The sequence below is a fragment of the Carassius gibelio genome, chromosome B2 (genome assembly GCF_023724105.1).
Source record: "Carassius gibelio isolate Cgi1373 ecotype wild population from Czech Republic chromosome B2, carGib1.2-hapl.c, whole genome shotgun sequence".
Classification (NCBI taxonomy): Eukaryota; Metazoa; Chordata; class Actinopteri; order Cypriniformes; family Cyprinidae; genus Carassius; species Carassius gibelio.
Genome location: NC_068397.1, coordinates 25,151,975 through 25,174,746, shown reverse-complemented (window position 1 = coordinate 25,174,746; position 22,772 = coordinate 25,151,975). Strand labels below are relative to the sequence as shown.

Sequence of the window (22,772 nt, the reverse complement as noted above, 5' to 3'; positions counted from 1 at the left end):
CATTTAAACAATATTCTAATTTTCTGAGATACTGAATTTGGGATTTTCCTTAGTTGTCAGTAATAATCATCAAAATTAAAAGAAATAAATATTAGTCTGTGTGTAATGAATGAATATAATAGGGTTAGGGTTTCATTTTTTTATAGAATTAGTGAAATCAACTTTTTGACGATATTCTAATTATATGACCAGCACCTGTATATGATTTGACTAATTCTTCTAAGTCAAACTGTTTCTGTTGAGTAGGCTACTACCGCATGTCAGTTATACATGTTTAACCCTTGTGTGGTGTTCATTCTCATTCTGGTGGACCCGCTGCATTTTGGGGTTTTAAAATAACACCGTTTAAAAGATTGTTAAAATACTCTACAGATATTTACTCCATCCCAATTACAAGCAATATAAACCGCTTAATGGTTGATATTTGCCCTTTACCTTTGTTAGATCACATTTAGGAGGGGCGTAATTTTATTAGATAGATAGATAGATAGATAGATAGATAGATAGATAGATAGATAGATAGATAGATAGATAGATAGATAGATAGATAGATAGATAGATAGATAGAGATAATCAGTGTTATACATTTTGTCCACTAGATGGCGGTTGTTGACCGCCTCTGCGCTCATTGCGCCACCCTCATTCTGCCATCGAGAGTTTTCCTGTGAGTGTAGCTCTGAGCAGCGGGTTTGGTCAAACTCAGGAGCTCGTGTTCTCGCAGGATGTTGTGAGCGCGAGAGGTGGTGCCGCTCTCAGCTCGCGCGGTGACGGTTGGGACAGCGAGACGTGGTTCAGGCAGCAGCTGGAAGACTCGAGCGAGTACAAATTCGTTGGGAAGGGCGGAAAATCACGGACCGACGGCCGCTCCATACATGACAAGGTCGGGTGGGTGGGGAGAAGTTTAGGGAGCAACGCTGATCCAGTCCTCTGTGCTCCTGGAAAGAGCCCGGAACCGAGCGACGCGACTCGTTGTATTCTGACAGTAAACATTTGAGATGTTCCTGTAGAAGCTCTCTAAGTTGTTTAGCTTTTACTTTTGTTGTTTGTTTTGGATTTGTTTAACTTTGGAAATGAGTGCGTCAGTGAACGGAGTGGAACCAAAACCCGTTCCGGCGGCCAGTCTGAACGGACCGGGTTCTGTTCCTCCAAGCCCCACCGATGTCAAAACACCCGAGTCGGTGCTACCGGACGAGGAGCCGCAGTCCACGGTGACAGACGCCACGCAGATGGGGATTAAGTTCGCCAAGACATTCCTGCTGATTTTCCCCATATACGTGCTGGGATATCTGGAGTTCAGCTTTAGCTGGGTCCTCATCGCCCTGGCCGCGCTGTTCTGGCTCAGACGGAACCAGAGCAGCAGATTCGCTCCGGTGAACCGGGCGCTGGCGTTTCTGGAGCAAGAGGAGCGAGCGGTGCGTCAGAGCGTCCGGAGCTCAGAGCTGCCGCCCTGGGTGAGTTCCACACTGGACATCGCGTTACTCCCGTCTGTTAATGTTTCACAACCTTGGGGCACTTTGACCTCAGCCTTGACCTAAAGATTTTACACAGCCCTATTCAACCGGTGTGTCATTGCTCTGCGTGTGTCTGATGTAGTCAAAAGTTTGTGTATTCACTGACATTGCTTACATACCTGAATAAGTCACAAATTTAATCAAGACCAGAAATTGTATCTGAAGTATCAAAACTGCACCCATTAAACTAGAGCACAATCACCCTTAAGGTCTTCTGAAATGTTTTTATTTGATAAGTCTTCATTAGTGAGAGAAACAGATTATGGCATTAACCATTTCCCTTCATATTCACACTTTTCTACTATGCATAAATATTCTATAATGTGCACTTACTAATAATAAAAAATATAATATTAAATTTCCATGGCGTGGATATCACTTATTGGATATTATAAATGAAAATAATATTTATTGGTCATATGAAAAATAAAACATTGCATAATGACATTTATAAATAAAATATGTATAATACAATAAAAATCACTTAACTTTTCACTAGGCAAAATATTTGGGATACAAAAAAGAAGCCCTTTTCAGCCACAAATCAATAATTGTATTCTAAATAAAATATTTATTATATATAAACACACTTTTACTATGACCAGCGAAGATTATTTTTTATTTATAATGACTGAAATATAATGAAGTGATATCCAAATTAGATTTTTCATGTTTATATTCAGTATACATCTATTCACCAATATAGAGTCCAAGACAAACTTATCTTGTAATGAAGTGTAATTAAATAGTAACTTTAGTAAGTATTTGAACAACCTTTTCCTATTTATAAGCTTTTTATGTCAGGCACATTGATTATGATCACGTGAAATGCTCAAAAAATATATGTTGTGCCCTCAGGCCTAGGTGGACTTTTAAGGCTTTTAAGAATGTGCATTGATCAACCACTAATTTAAATACTAGATGAGACGTCTATTGTGGGTTTGACTACGATAATACATTCTGAATGTGAAATATTAATTCAGAGGCTGCATTCTGTCATTTTTCATGAATTTGAATCCTTGTGGCAACTCTTCAAAGCTCTATGCACAAACCAGGACAAGTAAGGTTGACACGTTTCTTTTTTTCTTTTTTTTTGTGGCCTACAGACTTTGGTGTACTGTTACTTTAAACAAATGAGTTTGCTGTCTAACCTGAGATCATAGTTCTGGCATATTAGCAGACCTGTGTGCTGAAAGCAGCATTCTGGGAAACAAAACTCCAGTGTTCGCTCCTTTAGCTGTAAATCTCTTGCCATGGCCAGGACAGGATGTCATAGTTCTTTCTTTCAGTTTTAGGCTGATATTAAGTAACGTGAACAGGTAATTCGTGAAAATCAGGGCGACTGATTGTCTGATGATTCATGCATTTGTTGCATGGTTGATTGTGACTTTAATATTTTAATATCATTGACATGCTAATATATTTTTTATTTTATTTTATTTTAGTTTTAGTTTTAGTTTTCTATAATTTTAATTTTAAATCAATTTTGTTTCATTTTTTTTTTTTTCCGGAGTATTATTAAAAAAATATATATATCTACCTAGTTATGTTTCATTTCAATTTTTAAGTTTGTGTTTAGTTTAAATTTTAGTATTTTGTTAAACTAAACTAAAAAGAGAAATGTTGCTTTAATAAAATAAAATAAGTTTAAGCTTAAGTAACAAAAATGTTTTTTTTTTACATGATTTAAATATAGTTAACTTTAAATGTGAACATGGATGAAAATGTGTTAATCAAAGATAATACTCACTGCACACTCATATTAAATACTTAACTAATAATCATCTGTTAAAAGTGCAATAGGAGATCTTGGAAAATGCTAACATTAGCCTGATAGCACTGAAAGCAAATCCCACTCTCCCTCCAATTGCCGTCCAAAGCCACTCCCCCTGAACACATTTATACTCACAGACCAGAATACCAGAGACAGGATTACTACAATAGGCTTCATCAGGGGTTCCCAATTCCAGTCCATGTTCCGAAGTGAAGGAAACCCCTGCTCAGGGATTAGGGAGCAGTGAACACGATGTAGGGATCATATCAATTGGGACACAGTTCATTCACGTAGCTCGAGTTTGTCATCTGAATCAGGTTTGTCATCTGAATCAGGTCTGTTAACTAAGCGAGACATGTAAAATATGTGCGCAAGCACTGGAATTGGGAACCGCTGGGCTACATCATGTGTCATTAACTAGCAAGAAAACTTTAAAAGTACTACAATACCAGGAAGGAAGAGGTATGCAGATATGTATGTTGACAGGCAGGTAACAAAGGTATTTAAAACGCTCGGATTGGATGTACATTTCTTGGTCCTACGCCTTCCACAGAATATATACTGTAAATACAGATAAATAAATTTAAACCACTTAACTTAATGATTGCTATCAGGATGTGAGGAGACTTTCAACCCGTATTACAAAAATGTTTCTGAAGACAGTCACCTATTGCACCTTTAATGTGTTTGAGTGAAGTGGTCTGCCTGTGTGTGTTTGTAACAGGACCTCGTGAAACATTGTTTATTTGTGTCAGACGAGGGCTGTATATGGTAACAGAACCTCTCCTTAGTGGGTGTGGTGTGTTACTACAGTAACTGCCATTATGACTTTATTATTTACATATTACTTTATTATTGTGACATCACATCTCCAAAGCACTGTGAGTCACATGCTTGAGGAAATGTTGCCATAGTGACCTGTCAATGAGATGAGGCACACCACGTTCTGTTTCTGAACAACAGTTTGGACGAGCAGATACAGTGACACTTTACCTGGAGGGCAGATATTATAAAGGCAGTGCTCCTGCCCTGCATGTTGTGTCTGTGGCTGTGCATGTGTTAATAATTAACAAGTGAATCATTATCAAACATGGCAATGAAATCAAGTGAAGTTTGAGTTTTATTAGCAGGACATTCAAGGTTTATTTTATTTATACATTTTTTCTCCAAGCCTTTCTTGTGTAACTCATTCACTTCTGAATTGTGCTCGACAGATATAGGTTTTTTGGTGGAGCAGGGCTTAAATGTGCATTAAAAAAAAGGCTGATATGTATAATAAAATATACATAAAAATATATTTAATAATTAAATAACACATGGACAACAATTTCTGTATTTACATTTATTTTCTGTAATATTTATGAAAATAATTTGTAAATGAATCCATTTGCAAAATAATTTTTTTTGAATATTAATAAGAATTTGAACTTAAACTGGTCAACCACTTCTGAGCAGTGTTGCCAAATCCTGACAAATGGTCAAGTATAAATGTTTTTCTTAAATAAAAAATATAATATATAAGCCTGTGTGTGTCTGTGTTAAAAGAATATGTTGCAAAAATAACATTAGAAGTTATAGTTAAGATAAGAAAAGCGTTTACTTTGGGGAACAACTGGCAATGCTGCTTCTGGGAATCAATATAGATTATTACACTAACTTAAAATATAACATTTCTAAGCTTTAAATTCTTCTTATTTGCTAAATAAATACCTCAGAACTTCTGAGCGAACTACATTACAAAATAGGGCTCCAACAGACTGTTGCAAAACAGTTTTTTATACAAGAGACGCCTTTACTGTGTGTGTTTGTTTGTGTGTGTGTGTGTGTGTGTGTCTGATGGATTTATTACAGTATGTATGCTTTACTGTCTGTTCTAAGTCAAAACGGCCATAAGAGAGTGTTTGTTTAGCTAGTTCTTCTGTTGCCTCTTCTTCTGTATTAGGTGCTGAGAATATGGCCAGTTCTTTCATTGCTTTGGGCAGCTCCAGTAGTTTTTTTCATTAGGGCTAGAGATTGTTGCCATCCTCCTGTTCTTTCAGGAAACACTGTGTTCTTTAGGACAGTTTGTCTATCTCCTCTGGTCTCATCATTTGTCTTTGAAGGAATAACGACAACTCCGTTATATCAGCAGATCTGTCCATCGCCAGCCTCATTCATCTTGTCATCCTGTCATCACTGTCTGTAAACTGGTGGGGGTCGGTGTCAGTCTGTCTGTTCTCTCTCAGCTGAGATGCTTCGCCATTCATCAACTTAAACAAACTCTTATTGTTTAAGTAAGGAGTCAATAGAGCTGTTTTTCTTGGGTTTAGCTCACCCAGAAATAACAAATCTGCCATCATTTACTCATGTTGCTTGAAACTAATCTTTCTCTATATCAGTAAACTATTAGTTGTCAGCCAATATTACTTAAATTTGTTTAAATATGTATGGTCTGATTGGATATTTATAATTGTGCATGCTCATTTCCATCTATTTTTACATTTAGATTGCATTTGTAGTCATGCAGCACACTCATAATACACTTTAATAACACTAATAATTATTACATTAAAATGTAACTATTTTCTCTAGCATTTATATCTAGTGGGATTCTTTCTATTGCACGTTTTTATAATTTTTTTATTCATAAAATGTTAATTTCAGCCTTTTTTTGGTTGTAATTTTAATTCAATTATTTAATTTGAACATTAATGTATCCCTACTTTAAGAGCGGGATTTCATATTTGAGATTTTGTGTTTATTTGTACATCAGTCTTGTACTCTCTCAGCTCCACCCGTCAATAAAACTAATACCGTCCAATCAGCTTCCTGCTTCGAGTCTGACACCCTGACTGTCTGACATGCTGGCTCTCTGATAAATACAGCAAACGCCCTTTGACCTGTTCACCAGTCGTGCATGTGATACCTCACAAAATCATTAAGTAGCTCAAGCAGTCAGTCCTTCATCGAGTTCACAATACAATCTACACCTCTGGTTTATTCATTTAGAGGTTAGATGAGGTCAAATCTATATGAAGTCCTTCCTGGTTGCTACAGTTCCTCTCAGAATGAGCATGCCTGTGTGTTTGTTTCTTTTTGTATATTACAAAGTTGTTTGCTTGCTTAGGAAATGACATTGCTTAACAGATCAGATCTTACACAGATGCACACGTACACGCCCATGTGGATAAATCACACACACATTACTGCATTTGGTCAGAGCGTTAACATGTCCTCATGAATCAGTTTTACAGGCTCAGACTAGCTGCCTGTGTTGTGTCAGAACCGTGCTATTGAAACTGGAAATACTGCATGGAAGTTCCTGACTCATTTACATTTACATTTTACTGTATTTATGGATGAAATATGCAAATATCTAGTGTGCATTGTTATAGAAATAGGCAGAAAGATACAGGAGAACAGAAAAAAAATATTCACCATCTGTCTGTGAATGAGACTTTGACCCCTAACAGTGCTTTCTAAGCTCTTTGAAGGCCAGAGATATGGGTGTTTGTGGCAGAGATAATACATGTAGAGATGCAGAGTTTGTTCTATCAGATTGGATCAGCTCCGCGTCGGCTGCTCTCTGACAGGCCATGGGAATTAGCAGGCTAACTTTAGCTGCAGTCTGCTCTCTGCGCGTATAATCAGGAAATAACACAGCTTTGAGTCATAGGCTGGCTTTCTCCCTCAGGAAAATATGAGAAAGAATTGCAGCCAAGGACAAGTCAGGGATTTTCCATTTGGTTTTTCTGGCATATCTCTCAGTCAGATGCTTTTGTGCCACATCTTTCCATATAGGTCCTCTCTTCTTACCAGAGTTTACTCTACTGCATGTTGAGGAAAGTAAGATGAAGAGCCGAAGAGAGAGACACATTGTCTACACTGTGAGCGAGCAGCATGATGCGGCGAAAACTAGAACACTATTTTCGAATAAGAATTTTACTTGAATTCCACATAGAATTTCTAAAGGGCATGGCATTAAGAAAGAAACAAATAAATTAGTGTATATATACATTTCCATATGATTTTAATTATGAGTAAAATATTAATAGTTTCTCATTTCAACACTGCAAAAAAACATTTGCAATTTTTACGGAACAGGACTAAAGTAAAAACCTGTTAATTGGTTAACTGTAACTTAATTGTGCGATACGGTAAGGTAATTTATCATAAACACTGGAAAAGATTTGGTGTAAAAGCCACATTTTCAATTTTTAATTTCCAGGTAGATTTCTTAGATGATCCAAAGAAACCACATTTTGCACAATTAATTAAACTTGAAAATTTTGACATGTTTAGAAAGAATTGAATGGTGTTTTATAGTAAAACATACTCCAGTAATCATTTTACTTCAAACCTTTTTTTTTTTTTTTTTTATAGTGTTCAGTGAAAAACTTTAAATGGTTTAATACTACATTATGGTTTTTGGAATAAAATTTAAATAAAAAATCTGAACATTACTTTTAACTCCAACATCGTATCCTTCATCAGTCTTCATAAAAAAAATCTGTTACAAAGGTAATTACCAGAAGTCCCCTTTTATGATATAATTATATATTTTTTCAAATATTGAATACTAGTTCAGTGAAGAATTACTTCAACTGATTCAATGACCGATTCAAACCTATTACTGATGGCCGATGACTTGGAATGCACTAGTTGTTTTGTATGTTTAGTGTCACTAGCCGTTTAGTGTGTTTAATGTTGTTGTGTCAGCATCTGTGAAAGAACTCTGATGCTCAAAAACCACTAACTGGACAAGATGAAAATCATTTGCGTCATGTTATAAAAACATAACAATAAAATTGGTAACACTTTACAATAAGATTCTATTAGTTAATGATAGCTAACGTATTAACTAGTTAAACAGCCACATTATGTCATTATAATGTGGTCATGTAATGAGTAATGGATATGATGAGTAATGAGAATAAATGAGTTCATTTTAAGAATTAGAGAAGTGGAAATTGAACTCTTCTGTTTATACCAATGCATCATTTCATTGAAGAATTAAGGAATTAAAGAATCAACGTGGCATTGTGATGAAGTGTAAAATACTGATTTGTTGAATTATTTTGAGAGCTGTAATTCTCAGCTGGTGATGTGCTGTGACTAATGAATGTGTTTAAAATATCCATTAAAATAAAATTCAGTTTGTTTTGTGTTTCAGGTTCATTTTCCAGATGTGGAGAGAGTGGAGTGGCTCAACAAGGTGTGTGTGTGTTTTTTTTTTTTTTGTGTGTGTGTGGTGGTGTGGTTTGATAAAAATAGATCTGAATCTATGCTAACCCAGAAATGTCTTCTCAAGAGTATTAACTCTCTCTCTCTTCCTCTTTTTTTTTTAAACAGACTGTACATCAGATGTGGCCATATATTTGTCAGTTTGTAGATAAAATCTTCAGAGAGACCATTGAACCGGCAGTACAGGGAGCCAATGCACACCTTAGTACTTTCACCTTCTCCAAGATAGACATGGGGAACAAGGTACATGCACATGCACATGTTTACATAGCTGTCTAAATGAGAGCATACCATAGACCTAACTAACTCAATCCCTAAACCAACCCAAAAAGACAACTTTATGAATTCATGTAAAATCATTATAATTGAAGCATTTAAATTATACATATAAGTAATATAAATATAATTTATTAATTATATACAAAATAATTAAGTGGAATTTGATCATATTATATTTTTATTTATTTTAAATAAATATTAGCACTTCTTAATTCTTTATCTGTTTGAGGACACACCAAAGACTTAAGTTGTATTATATAAAGCTATTTATAATTTATAACTAAATCTACCCCTAAAAGTAAATCTTTGGCATATAAAAATGCTACTCAAAACATTACATTCTAGATCCTTTTTACCTTTGAGGACAACCTCACATTTAGTCACATTTAGCTCAAGACATTTGTCCTCAAATTAAAACTTAGTAAACCAACACACACATTTACATACTCTTATACACACAATATAATAATCTTCCATCTGTCTGCAGCCCCTCAGGGTGGATGGAGTGAAAGTTTATACAGAGAATGTAGATAAGCGACAGATTATTATGGATCTACAGATCAGGTAAAGTACACACAGATACCGTTCACCGCTGAGACTCATTACAGGACTTGAGATATTGAAATTCTGTTTGTGTGTAACTTTGTCTAGCTTTGTCGGAAACACTGAAATCGATGTGGATATTAAGAAATACTATTGCCGTGCAGGAATCAAGAGCATACAGGTAAGACTCAGAGAGTGTGTGACAGATGCCCGTTTGTGTGTTGCTTACATAAGTTGTTTACATTTGAGAATGCCCCCATTACCCTGATAACAGTCAGAGCGACCACACATGAGCTTTGATGTGAGTTTGAACTGTATGACAGCGCTTCTTTGCTTTGTTAGTTTATAGTTAAGCATTAGATGTAATGTTAGTCCATTCTCATATCTGCAAGCAGAAGTTTTTAATTATTTATATGAGCTTTTTTGGCTTTGTATGAAGAGAATAGTGGAGATGTTACAGGAAACATTATGAGCGGTAGTGGTTTTGGGAAATAACCCAAGCAGGATTTAAACTCGGGTCTCCTTCACATATTATGTATGTGCATTATATGCAAGTCAGAATTATTTGACTAATAGTTACTGCATATGCTTCGACACGTTGCAGTTTGAATCCAGCATTTCTCACTGTTTTATATTATAATCTTACCTTTTATTTGTTTGTTGTTTGTATTTGTAGCTTAATGGTGTGTTGAGAGTCATCATGGAGCCATTGCTAGGAGATATGCCACTGATTGGTGCACTGTCTGTGTTCTTCCTCAAGAAACCTGTACGTTAACCAATACATATACACACACAATTGTGTCACATGTTGAAGAACATTCTTTCATTGTGTTTGTGTCTGATTATTTAAAATACATTTTGCTATATACCAGCCATTACTTAATTTAGACAATCTAAATATTAAGCAGCACAAGAGTTTTCAACATAATAAGATAATAAGTAGAGATATTTTTTGAGTAGCATATATTCAGAATGACTTCTGAAGGATCACATGACGCTGAAGACTGAAGTAATGGTGCTGGAAATTCAGCTTGGTCATCACAGAAATAAATTACATGTTTAAATATCTTAAAATAGAAAACTAGTTTTACATTGTAATGTTATTTTACAGTATTATTACTACTAAACTTTTTAACTGTTAATATCTAATATATTTGATCATACTTATAACCAATGACTACAAATCATTCTTTTTGGTTAATCTGTCATTTTCTTATTAGAAAACATTATTTGCAGTGCTTACAACATTCTATATCCTTCATAAAATATGAACACAGTTATGTTCCTTTGTTTTTTTTCTATTTTCAAAAACCTTTAAAAAATAAGTTTGTGATTCATCTCAGAGATTATTAGTTTGGTTCATGTCTTAAAACAATTTACTGAACTTTTGTTTTTTTTTTTTTATTCATGTGGAGGGAAAAATATTTCCAGAACCAGAGCCAACTGAAAACATAGGCAGTTACTGTTGTGCTGTATTTGATTTATAGCTTTGTTGCTGCAGTGAAAAATAAAGATGTATTTTACAGGAAACACACACACACACACACACATGCACACATATATATATTACCTTTATGTATTAAACATTGTTAAATGTTTCTGTTTCTCTCTCTTAGTTTCTGGATATAAACTGGACAGGTCTTACTAATATGCTGGACATCCCTGGAATAAAGTGAGTGATGCACGTGTCAGCCATCACACATCATGTAATCATATTATGCCAGTTTCATGAAACTGGAGAGTGGATAAGGCAGCCTTTGAAATGCACATATACTGTCACATGTACTATTTTGTATTTTGAGGTGGCACAGATAAAAGTCTCTCACACAGACATTATACATGCTCACTGCAGTCTCAGAAATGCTGCTCTCCCTGTCAGACGATCCACGTTTACACCCACTTGTGATGGAGGGGAAATGATGGGGTCTTAATAGTGTGTTTTATCTTAAAGTGCGGCCTGTGATCCCCTAGCATCAGTGTGTGTGTGTGTGTCCAAATGTAGAGTTTAATGTTTCCCCAGAGCAGTTTCTCTCTCTCTCTCTCTCTCTCTCGCGCTTTTCTCTTTTTCTCCTTTTATAGTCATGTCATAGGTGAAGCTGGTGTTGTGGTTTAGGCATGGGGAGATCTTGTCCTAAAAGTTTCATAATGTAGGAAAGCAAACAATTATTAAAAAATAAAAGATATATTAAACTACCACAAGTAGATGGTTGCAGAGAAGTACTTATAGGCCATTTCCACTCCATAATATGTATATTTTTGTATTTAGACATTATGAATGAAAGTAATAAAAGTACATTTTATCAGATGTAATGTATTTATTACATCTGTAGGACATCTGCTAAAGATCTGGGAATCATCTGCTGTGTAATCTGATAAATGTCTCAGAAGCAGTTTAAGATGCATTCTATTCAATGTCTATTTGACATCTGACAGGAAATGTCTTAGAAACGTAATGCAGATGAGTAAGCACTTTTAAAAATACATCTTGCATATGTGCATGCAGACATAAATAAACATCTCTGAGATATAAATGTGTGATCAGGGTGAGTGCTTTACTGCCAGGTGCTGGTGCCACCTTCTGTCGAACTTAATGGCACTAGTGCTGGTCTCCTCAAACGTTAGTCTGGAGACATACAATGTTTCTCGAAGTCAGAAAAGTCATAACAGTGACTGAAGAATGTTGTCTGTGGTATATTTTCGCTGCAAAACAATAAGAAATGCCACAAATCAATGCAGATTTTAAGAAAAGGCGCAGTAAAATCAGTCATTTTAGGCCGCAAAAATCAGAAAAGAGTTCTGTGGAATCCTGGAGGGACTGACATAGTGTGGGTGAAGGGACTATAAACAACTATAAATTGCAGTACTTAAATGAATCCTGTGCTAATGGAGAACTGCTGGTGGAGGATAAAGGAACCATTATAGAGCTTTAATTCTTTCCCTTATCACAGTGCTTCTCTTCACTTTTTATTCGAAAGCTCCATATAGTTAAATACAATATTCAAAGGCCTCCCAATATTTGTTTTCTCTGATAATCTGGGTGAAATTAAGACAAAGCTACTCGCTTTCCATCTTTTTGTTCACAGAAACTGGGAGTGTTCATGAAATAATTACCCACAATTCATTTAGTGGTTTAAGAAATTTCAGGAACTGTGGGCAGAAAAGGGGAAGTGTTTCAAAAAATATTATTTTGGTTTATGTTGATTGTATTTTTTTTTTTTTTTAATTTAGCATTTCAGTTTATTTAAAACATTTCAATATATCAATTATAATATTAATATGAACTTTTATGTTTTTTTTAAAGTTTGCTGAGGCCCTCTAGTGGGTCCTGGCCACCTTGAGAACTATCCCAAATGTTTAATTCACATAGTTTAAGCAAAAAAATAGCCGGGAGATGTGTGTTTAGTCAAAGCAGAAAAAAGCATTGAAAATTGTTTGTTTCATACCTCAACATAAATAGAGAATTGGCATTTAACCTAAATTTTACAAGCTATTTTGTACAAAGTTATTATGTAGCAGAACATTCAAGTTGCCTTTTTCTACACAGTGGAAAGGCAAACAGATTACAACTGCAGCTGTCAAGCTCAATTTACCCAGAAAGTATAATAAACGTGGTCTATACAGCTTGTGAAGGCATAGTCTTTCCATTCAAAATATCACATATTTTTTGTGAAAAAAAATTGCTTCTGGTTGGAAAGACTGAATTTAGTGCATTTGACTGATTTGTTTTAATATTTAACATCATCACTAATCTCTCTTCCTCTTGTCTTTCACAGTGGTCTGTGTGACAGCGTTATCCAGGATATCATATACAGTTTTCTCGTGCTGCCAAACAAAATCACTATTCCACTTGTAGATGATGCACAGATTTCTAGACTCCGCTTCCCAATGCCAAAGGTGACATACTTGAACACTTCATATTCACATGCATACACGTATATAAACCGAATATTTATATAATATGTGTGTTTTTGTTTTAGAGTATTCTGCGGATTCACTTTCTGGAGGCACAGGACATTATAGGGAAGGACAAGTTTCTGGGTGGCCTGATAAAAGGAAAGTCAGACCCGTATGGTGTCATTAAGCTGGGCAATCAGCTCTTCAGATCCAAAATCATCAAAGAGACAGTTAATCCTAAATGGAACGAAGTTTACGAGGTAAAGGACTTAATTGCGATTTGAATCTGTCTTTCTCTGGCATGTTTTATTTACCAATCCAAGGTGTTTATGTGTGTTTTAGGTATTTGTGTACGATCACCCAGGACAGAATGTGGAGATAGAGCTTTATGATGAGGACCATGATAAGGATGATTATTTGGGAAGGTAATGGCTGTGTCTGTGATTGATCTAATCAATCATCAAATAATTACAAGCAATAATACTTCAGAGTTCCACCATAAAAGATCAATAAAAAGTGTTTTTATTGTAATAATTTGATTTTTGTCCTCCTCTATTCTTTAGCCTTACCATCAACGTAGATGAACTAGAGAAGGAACAGAAAGTAGATGAGGTACAAAATAAAATACCTTTTTGTTTTATTTCGGTCTTACATCTGTCCAGCTTTATTTCAGATAATAAATTCACCCCCTTTTTCACCTGTGTGTGTGTGTGTGTGTGTGTGTGTGTGTGTGTGTGTGTGTGTGTGAGTTTAGTGGTTTGTACTTGATGATGTTGCTACAGGAAAGCTTCACCTGAAGATTGAATGGCTTTCTCTTCTCCCTACACCGGATAAACTCGATGAGGTAACGTAACACACCTCTTATACACACCAAAGTGATATGATATGACTTATGTTAATGATTTAGACTTTACTGATCAAATAACAATAGTACAGTACATTACCCTTTAAAAGTTTAGGGTCAGTAAAATAGAAGTCTATTGTGCTCACTAAAGCTGCATTTATTTGATCAAAAATACAGTAAAAGCAATAATATAGTAAAAACGGAAATATTGTGCAATAAAATGTTATTTATTAATGTGACGGCAAAGTAGAATTTTCAGCATCATTACTCCAGTCTTCAGTGTCACATGATCCTTCTGAAATCATTCTGATATGCCAATTTGGTGCTCAAGAAACATTTATTGATATTATCAGTGTTGAAAACAGAAACTATTTTTGTGGAAACTGATTTTATTTCAATACTCTTAGATTTAAAAGTAGAAAAAAGTAGAAATATTTTGTTATATTATGAATGTATTTAACTCTCACTTATGATTAATTTAAAAGAAAAATATACATTTCTTTAAAAAAAAATCAAAAAAAAAAAATCTTACTGATCCCAAACTTATGTATAGTAGAACTATAAGAAAAAAAAAATACGAACTGCACATTTCTGCTTTTAAACTCTGATATTTCCCAGTTCTATAAACTAATACTAAATAATTTTGTGACAATTATTGCATTAAGACATAATTTAGTCTGTTTAAAGAGACAAATCTCCACAATGTGGATCACACACAACAGAGTGATGAATGTTTGATGTGTTGTTTTCAGGTTTTAAGCAGCATTAAAGCAGATAAAGGGCAGGCCAATGATGGACTGTCATCAGCATTACTGTTGGTGCATCTGGACTCAGCCAAAAATCTCCCAGTGAGCATTAACACACACACACACACACACACACACACACACACACACACACACACACACACACACTAGCTCCTTTCTTCCTTATTTTCCTATGCTCCACCTTTCCTCTTTCATCAGGTAACACTTCTACTACTGCACTTGCCTTGCCTTTTTCTCCTTTCATCCTCTGTTTCTTTCTGTTGTCCCACTCTGGTTTCCTGTTACTCTGGATAAAGAGTGTTTTTGAGGGGCAGGTGGGCAGTGGGTGTCTGAGAGAGCGCCGCTCTGCCGGGCTGGTGTTCTGTGAGAACACTTCTGCCCTCTACAGGACAATGTTTGTGAGTCACTCTGCTGGCATTCCTATTAGATTGGTCTACTTGCATTTGATTTGACCTGCATTTGGTGCAATTTCATTTAGAAGTGTTTCATAGTTACATCTCCACTTCCCTTTTGCATGTAAAATTGTTCTTGTAGTGCTGTTCAAACTCGGAGGACTGTTTTGTTTGTATTTGTTTATGCCGTGGCTTGGTCTGTCAGCATGCTAGAGTTTACAGAGGCCCTGCCTGCATTTTGCATAGATATAAATAGTCTGTATTAGTGGTGTTAATGCAGCCATTTTTGTGTGTGCAGTTGTTTTGTCACTGTAAATGTGCACTCTTTCCTTTAAAGAAGGCATTTGAATATAGAGCATCAGAGGTGGTTCAGGAAAAAAAAAGAGCAACATAATGCAGCTGTCAGCCCTGTTCGGAGCGCTAAATGAGGTTATGTGGTATATTGCTGATCAAGTTTTTTTTTTTTTTTGATTTGCTGATTATTTGTGTGTAAGATAAGGATTGTGATACACTACTCTTCAAAAGTTTTTATTTATTAGATGTAGGTTTGAATATAGCAAAGATTCATTAAATTCATCAGAAGTTTCATGAAAGACTTTTATAATGATACAAAATATTTATATTTCAAATAAATGCAGTTCAGCGTTAATTCCTTGTTGCGTTCGAACTGTTCACTAGATCAGTCTTCAAAAAATGTGTGACATTTCCAAAGAAACATTAAGTAGCACAACCGTTTCAACATTAATATGCACCAAATCAGCATATTAGGATGATTTCTAAAGGATCATGTGACACCGAAGACTAGAATTCACAATATTGCTGTTTTTACTGTAACTTTGAACAACTAAATGTTGATGAATATATGAGACTGGTTTTAAAAATATTATTTTTTTAAATTTTGAACAGTAGTGTGTGTTGGAGGGGTGTAACATAGACATGCAAGTAGTGCAGTAGAGTGTCAACTTTGGAAGCATGTTGAATGAAACAGGTCTCACTCTGCACTTCACTTTATGAACAAGCAACCATTTATACAACAGTTTATACATACAATGTTGGGAAGCTAGTTTGTCGATTTTTACTTTCCATACAAAAAGAGAATCAACTGCTGTGTGTCTGAGCAGCAAACAAATGGGATGCTGATCCAAAGTGTGCTATATCGTTAAATATTGGCACATTTGGACCGACTGTAACTGTTGTATAACTGTTGCTGTATCAGCCCATGTCTCATTTGATCATTTTCATTAGTCACTGAAAGTGTTCAGTGAATTCAGGCGTCTTGTAGTGTCCTGTTGTGAGTTGATTTGCAGTGAAGTGTGGGTTGGACTGATTTTCTTTGGATTGCCTTGTCCATATTTCTCTTTCATGTTTCTTTCTTCATTACTGTCCTTGACACCTGAATTGTGTGTCCTCATGTGCCCACTCTCCAGGCATGACTAATCAAACGCAACTGAATAAAAATACGCTGATGCGTCCTGCTAGTGCTTTTTCGTCATTTGAAAAATCATACGAATAAAATACAATGAGGCTTCATCTTTTCTCATTTTCACTCAATTAACCATGCGTTAATTCCGTAATCATTCATTTTGTTGTGTATGATTGAGTGAGTACTCCAGGATGTATGTGTTTTTTTGCAATTATGAATTTAAATCTGCATGCCATCCTTCTAATAATCCTGCCTGTATTTGTGTGTGTGCGTGCGTGTGTGTGTGTGTGTGTGTGTGTGTGTGTGTCTCATCCTTTTCTACTTGGGGAAATAAGCGCAATCCTTTAGAATTCAACAATGCAGGTCTGAAGAAGGGTACAGTCAATAAAGCCATAAAGGTAACACATCCAGTTTTCTCACAATTTCCGCACACACATAATGATGTAGAGAGATGTGGCAAGTTGTTAATGTCGATTTAAGATCCGTCTGCTGCAGGTATCGTGTGTGCTTTGATTAACCGCACGCAGACCTGTCTGTGTATCTGAATGTCTGAAACACACTGAATTCAGTCTCTGAATCCCACAGAGACTATTTCTCTTATGGAAATCCCATTTTGCCAATTCTGAATTGATTGCTTTAAATTCAAGCAATATATGAATCAAGAGTATTCACAAAATCCTACATAAATGCAACATGTAAGACCTTGCTTGAATCTAACAAGTTTTTATTTTTTATGTCCTGATAGTAATGTAGTGCATGGCATTCATAAGGAGGAATGGCCACTGCAATTTTAATTTAATGAAATAAATATAATATTTTAAAATATTTTCAACTTTCTGTGAATGAAAACTTTAATGTTTACCCTATCTGGACTCATGGCATGCTGTCTATTATCAGGCTCAATCATTTGGACAAGTTTTAATAGTAATCATTTATTTCTGTAAAAAATGTTGTTACTTGATTTTAAATCGCCCCTGTGATTAAATGGGAAAATGCATTAACTGGACCAGCCCAATATATTGAGATTTGAAATAAAGAAGCAGAATTTACAGTAGCATTGAATTAAATTACAGTGCTAATTTGAAAATGTAAAAACATAATCTTTTAGATTTTGGACTTTTCCCATCTAAGTAAATAGGACATATGTTTGTATGTGTACAAGCTATATAGAAAACAGCCCCCCTGTGGACTTTGAACAAATAAAAATGTTGGTAAGCAATCTCATGCAAACATGTTTAAATATGGTGGTTATTCTTATGATGTGGTAATCACATAGATTATACATTTATTTAAAGTGTTGCCTGCTCAGCTTTCCATACTGTAATGTACTGTAACTGTCTGTGGTACTGGACAGCATGCCGTGTGGTTCATAGTCATTGCAGATTTAGACGGGAGTAAATATCATGTGGTTACTAAGGATCGTTTCAAGCCTTTAGTGTGCAAATATGTACTGTAGGTTCTTACATGTTTGAGATGACGCTATTATTGTTTGATTTAAATCCTTTTGTTATTTGCTTTAGTAAGAGTGCGGTTAAGGTTGATAATGTTATTTGTGCATATTGTTATTTTAATATGGAAGCATTGTTAATAACTGTTTGTATGCTCTGTAGTCTAGTAAAAATGTCACCAGTGTGCCCAGTCCATTCGTCCAGTTTACCGTGGGACACAAATCCTTTGAGAGCAAGGTAAACACACTGATGTACAAAAGTAATCTGCCTTTAAATGTATATTTGCACAACATGGTATTCTTAAAGGTGCAAATTTAAAAATGAAAAATTGTGTGATGTCGGACTTTACTGTGAATTTTTAAAATGGTAAAATAATTCCAGTTCAGATCCTGTATATTCAGTGTTGCTAAATGTATAATGGTGAAATATTTTACATTCTTTTCTCATTACAGACAAGATATAAAACCACCGAGCCGCTATGGGAGGAGGTCTTCACATTCCTGATCCACAATCCAAAGTGTCAAGAACTTGAAGTGGAGGTAAAGCAGAAACATGCACTCGCAGGCAACATGGGGTTTTGTGGCTTTAATGGCTGCAAATTTGGGCTGGTCTCTGAAAGGCGGAAGTTTTGAACACTGGGAGGGTTTGCAAATGCTGTTCTTTATATTATAAGAAAGTGTTACTATAATTACAACCCCAACTTTGGTATCGTACTAGCTATTCTCTTCTAAGTGATGTATTTAGACTGGATTTGTTGCCCTGCCTTTATTGTATTTTTTAAGTGTAATTATTTATTTATTTCTGGAGAATTACTAAATCATAGAAATAAAGGTATTAATACACAGTTGTACTGACTCAGTTGTACCCTATTCATGTAAAGTATATATAGTCTGGACGATGCAGTGTTTACAACACAGTGGCGTCTCATACGAGTCACAGTCTGATGTTTTGTGTGTGTGCAGGTAAAGGATGCGAAGCACGAGTGTTCCCTAGGGACGTTTTCTTTTCTTCTGTCAAAGCTGCTGCAGGAGGATCAGATGACTATCAGTCAGCGATTCCCACTCAGGAACTCGGGACCCGGCTCCACGATTAAGATGAAGATGGCACTTAGGGTAACACACACACAAACAAAAATATATATTTTCAAAGAATCTTCAATGAAAAAAGTGTCTTTAATGAGCTCAGTGAGCAGTTTAAACACCAGTGGCAAAGAAACAACTGAACCTTGCCCTATAGAGGGTCTGTCTCAGCAGGAAGTCTTGCTGTAAATAAACATAAAAAGTCATATTTATATGTGTGTTTTAGATTCTCTCTATGGATAAGTTGGCAGTATCAGGTCAGCCGTCCTCAGTTCAGATCCGCCGCCCCAGCGAGATCCCCAACGCCTCTCCTCAGCGGCCCAATGTTTCAGAGCCCATCCCAGTACCCAAAACCCAGCCGCAGACCCCATCACCCAGAACCCAACCCTCCCCGCGAGTGGAGCCCCTAATAGACAGCAGGCCATTTGAGGACTCACCTACCCGTCTGGCTAATTCGGGGCGGAGCACGTCTAACCTGGCCATCTCTGGCTCTGAGCTACACCTAAACAGCAAAGAGCCGACCCCCAGCATAGCATCTGACATCTCTAACCCCAGCACCACCCAGGAGCTCCAGAAGACAATACAACAAATACAACAGAAGTATGTTTGAACATTTTAAACATATTTTGAATGTCTGGTTCATGTTTATATTCTAACACCACAACAGTTAAAAAAAGATATATAATTTTTTTTCTCTTTTGCAGTGGAGCCTCACCTGGTTTCGCTCCATTGGGTGAAGTTCAGTTAACCATCAGACACAGTTCTCAAAGAAACAAACTAATCGTCGTGGTGCACGGCTGCAGGTAAAATACTTTTGATTCTTCTTAAGTATTTCAGTGTTTGTGAAAGTGATGTTTTTAATATGAAAGTCCTCATATTTTGGTGTTTGCAGGAATCTGATCTCTTGTACTGAAAATGGTTCTGATCCATATGTCCGTTTGTATTTGCTGCCTGATAAACGACGCTCTGGACGCAGAAAAACAAGCACGATAAAGAAAACAGTAAATCCGGTCTATGATCAAACGTCAGTTTCTTTTTCCTCTTCCAGTCTCTTTAAGTCTTCTCATTTTACCTTGAATAAAAATACTTGTATTTGTGTTTTTAAATAAAGTGTTTGTGGGATGTGTGTCTTGTGTTTGTGTAGGTTTGAATTCAGCGTGTCACTTGTGGAGTTGCACAGAAGAACTCTAGATGTGGCTGTGAAGAATGGAGGAGGAATTCTGTCAAAACACAGAGGGCTGCTGGGAAAGGTGACATCCCTCACATCATAAATAACATTAGAAATAACAGTCCTCACAACATTTATAACATAAATGACTTCTAAAATCCTGTTCATAAGATAAATAACATTGTTTACCATTCACAACATCCTTGATATCATTGTTCTAAATCTTAAATTATTATATGTAAATCTAAAATATTACTTTCTAGGGTTTTTTATTATTCATATATAAAATTATTCATATATAAAATTATGTGTGTGTTTTTCCCAGGTGTTAGTTGACTTGACCTTTGAGGATATATCAAAGAGCTCAACGCAATGGTAAATATTTTTTTTATATAATTTACAAAGATTAAGCCTTTTAATATGAATAAAATGATATTGATTATACTGAATATTCCCATTACTGTAATATATGCATAAAATATACTTTACAGTGGTTATGTTTAACCTGATGTACAATACATCATTTTGGAGAAGAAAAACATGATTATAATAATTATTTTATTTTATTTAAAGTAAAAAACAATGTTTGTTATGCGAGTTATAAGCCACATTTTCTTTATGCAAAGTATAAATATACATTTAATAAAATATACATTTAATAAAATGGCACGGTGTAAAAAAAAAACAAAGCAAAAAAAATAAATAATAATAATTAATATTTCGCCAAAGGTGTGTGAACATGGTATCTGAAATGTTTATGTGAATATGATTGTGTTTGTGTGTGTGTTTGGCAGGTATGAGCTTTCAGTGGACGGGCTGAGGCGACAATCCCCTTAACCAAAGGAACTAACTTCTTTCTGCCTACACATACTGTATTAAAAAAAAGCTACAAACCCCTGCGCAAGACTCCAAACTTCAGCCATATTTAAGCCATGTGTTTTAGCCGTGGGCAAAATTTGTACATTTTGGATCCTCAGATTTTATCACTTTTAATAGATTTGCAGTGTGAAAGAAGAAGAAAAAAAACGCTATCGATGTTACGTGCACTGACTTAGCAAGAGTGAAAGAGAGAATGAGTGTTTAGAGATTTTTTTAAGTTAAAAAGGGATACGGTTCAGTGGCATCTGTTGGATTTATTAGTTGTTTACACATTTAGATATCTAAACCAAGAGTGGCAAACTCTAACAACATCTGTTTTATATATATAAAATTAAGCTCAGACTGTAAATATATACAAATAAATCTTAAAAAGAAATGATAGTATTGTTGAAAAATATTAACCTTAAGAGTTCTTGTTAAACAAGCACTGAACTCTTTGAAAGTGTTATAGATTACCATCTCTGTTAATGCCTACAGATGCTCCTTTTAGGAGACAAAAATTTACCAAAGAAGTACTCTGTTTATTATAAAGTGTGTGATTAAACCAAATATGCACCTAAGTGTGTGTGTGTGTGTGTGTGTGTGTGTGTGTGTATATATACATATATATATATATACATATATATATATATATATATATATATATATATATATATATATATATATATATATACATACACACACACACGTGTTGTGTGTTCTCTGTTGTGATTCAGCGTCCACCATCACAGCACTGGCTGACAGTGTTTAAACATGCACGGGCAGCCAGCTACAGTGTCACATGACCCTTGATATGTAATGCTGCCACATGTCTGTATCTTGTTTGGCCTTTCTGTAGCACTCGGTCACATGTTCACTCCTTCTAAAACACCTGGTCACCTCTCACCCACTGCATCCCAGCTGTGCTTCCTCAGTCATCTGCATCTCAGAGTTATAGAAAATGTCTCGTGTGTAGTGTGATGTTAAGTGAAGGTTGTGGTTGAGTCTGCTGCAGTGTCACTGAGCTGAGCTCATGATATGCAGATGGTCAAACTTCTAACTGTTATAATTTTATTCCTGTCAGTAAGAATGTGTTTTCACTGTATAAATTATTGTGAATATTATGACAGATTTTATTATCCTTATTGTTATGATTAATACTTATCAGAAAAAGCAAACGTATGCAGTCAGAGCAACTCTGTGTGTGTTTGTGTGTGTGTGTGTGTGTGTGTGTGTGTGTGTGTGTATACATATACATATTTCCTGTGCCTTATGACCAACACTATACTTGGATATTTGGCATCAGATACAGTATTGTAAAGTCTCTGTATTTGATGATGTCCACTGTTTTCTTTTCAATAAACAATTTATTCTATACCAGTAAATAGTTGAATGGAGGGAAGGAATAATTATTTGTGTTGATGTCACATAGTAAACATGAATGCTGTCAGATAAAAGGATTCCGTTTTTTGAACAGATGGCATTTAAATAGTTTATCAGAAATGACGCCTTAATATAAATTCACATTTTTTTATGAATATTATGAATTATTTTGTTATTTTTAATTAC

General features: G+C 35.4%; 1 protein-coding gene across 2 annotated transcripts; it reads left to right on the top strand.

Annotated features, from left to right (window-relative positions):
• The first annotated feature begins 620 nt into the window (after nt 1-620).
• Nucleotides 621-22,588, top strand: LOC127950501 (extended synaptotagmin-2-like). 2 transcript variants are annotated; one of them, XM_052547613.1, is made up of 23 exons: nt 621-1,451; nt 8,438-8,479; nt 8,617-8,751; nt 9,275-9,351; nt 9,439-9,511; nt 10,007-10,096; nt 10,947-11,002; nt 13,104-13,224; nt 13,308-13,484; nt 13,567-13,649; nt 13,788-13,836; nt 13,979-14,068; nt 14,821-14,916; nt 16,986-17,048; nt 18,261-18,335; nt 18,551-18,637; nt 19,061-19,210; nt 19,404-19,777; nt 19,882-19,980; nt 20,070-20,201; nt 20,322-20,427; nt 20,671-20,720; nt 21,140-22,588. In XM_052547613.1, the coding sequence occupies exons 1-23, from the start codon at nt 1,071-1,073 to the stop codon at nt 21,180-21,182; spliced, it is 2,649 nt and encodes an 882-aa protein (XP_052403573.1). In that variant the 5' UTR covers nt 621-1,070; the 3' UTR covers nt 21,183-22,588. The 2 variants fall into 2 exon arrangements, with proteins under 2 accessions (XP_052403573.1, XP_052403574.1); XM_052547614.1 differs by lacking the exon at nt 16,986-17,048 and having other exon boundaries at nt 642-1,451.
• The last annotated feature ends 184 nt before the right edge of the window (nt 22,589-22,772 follow it).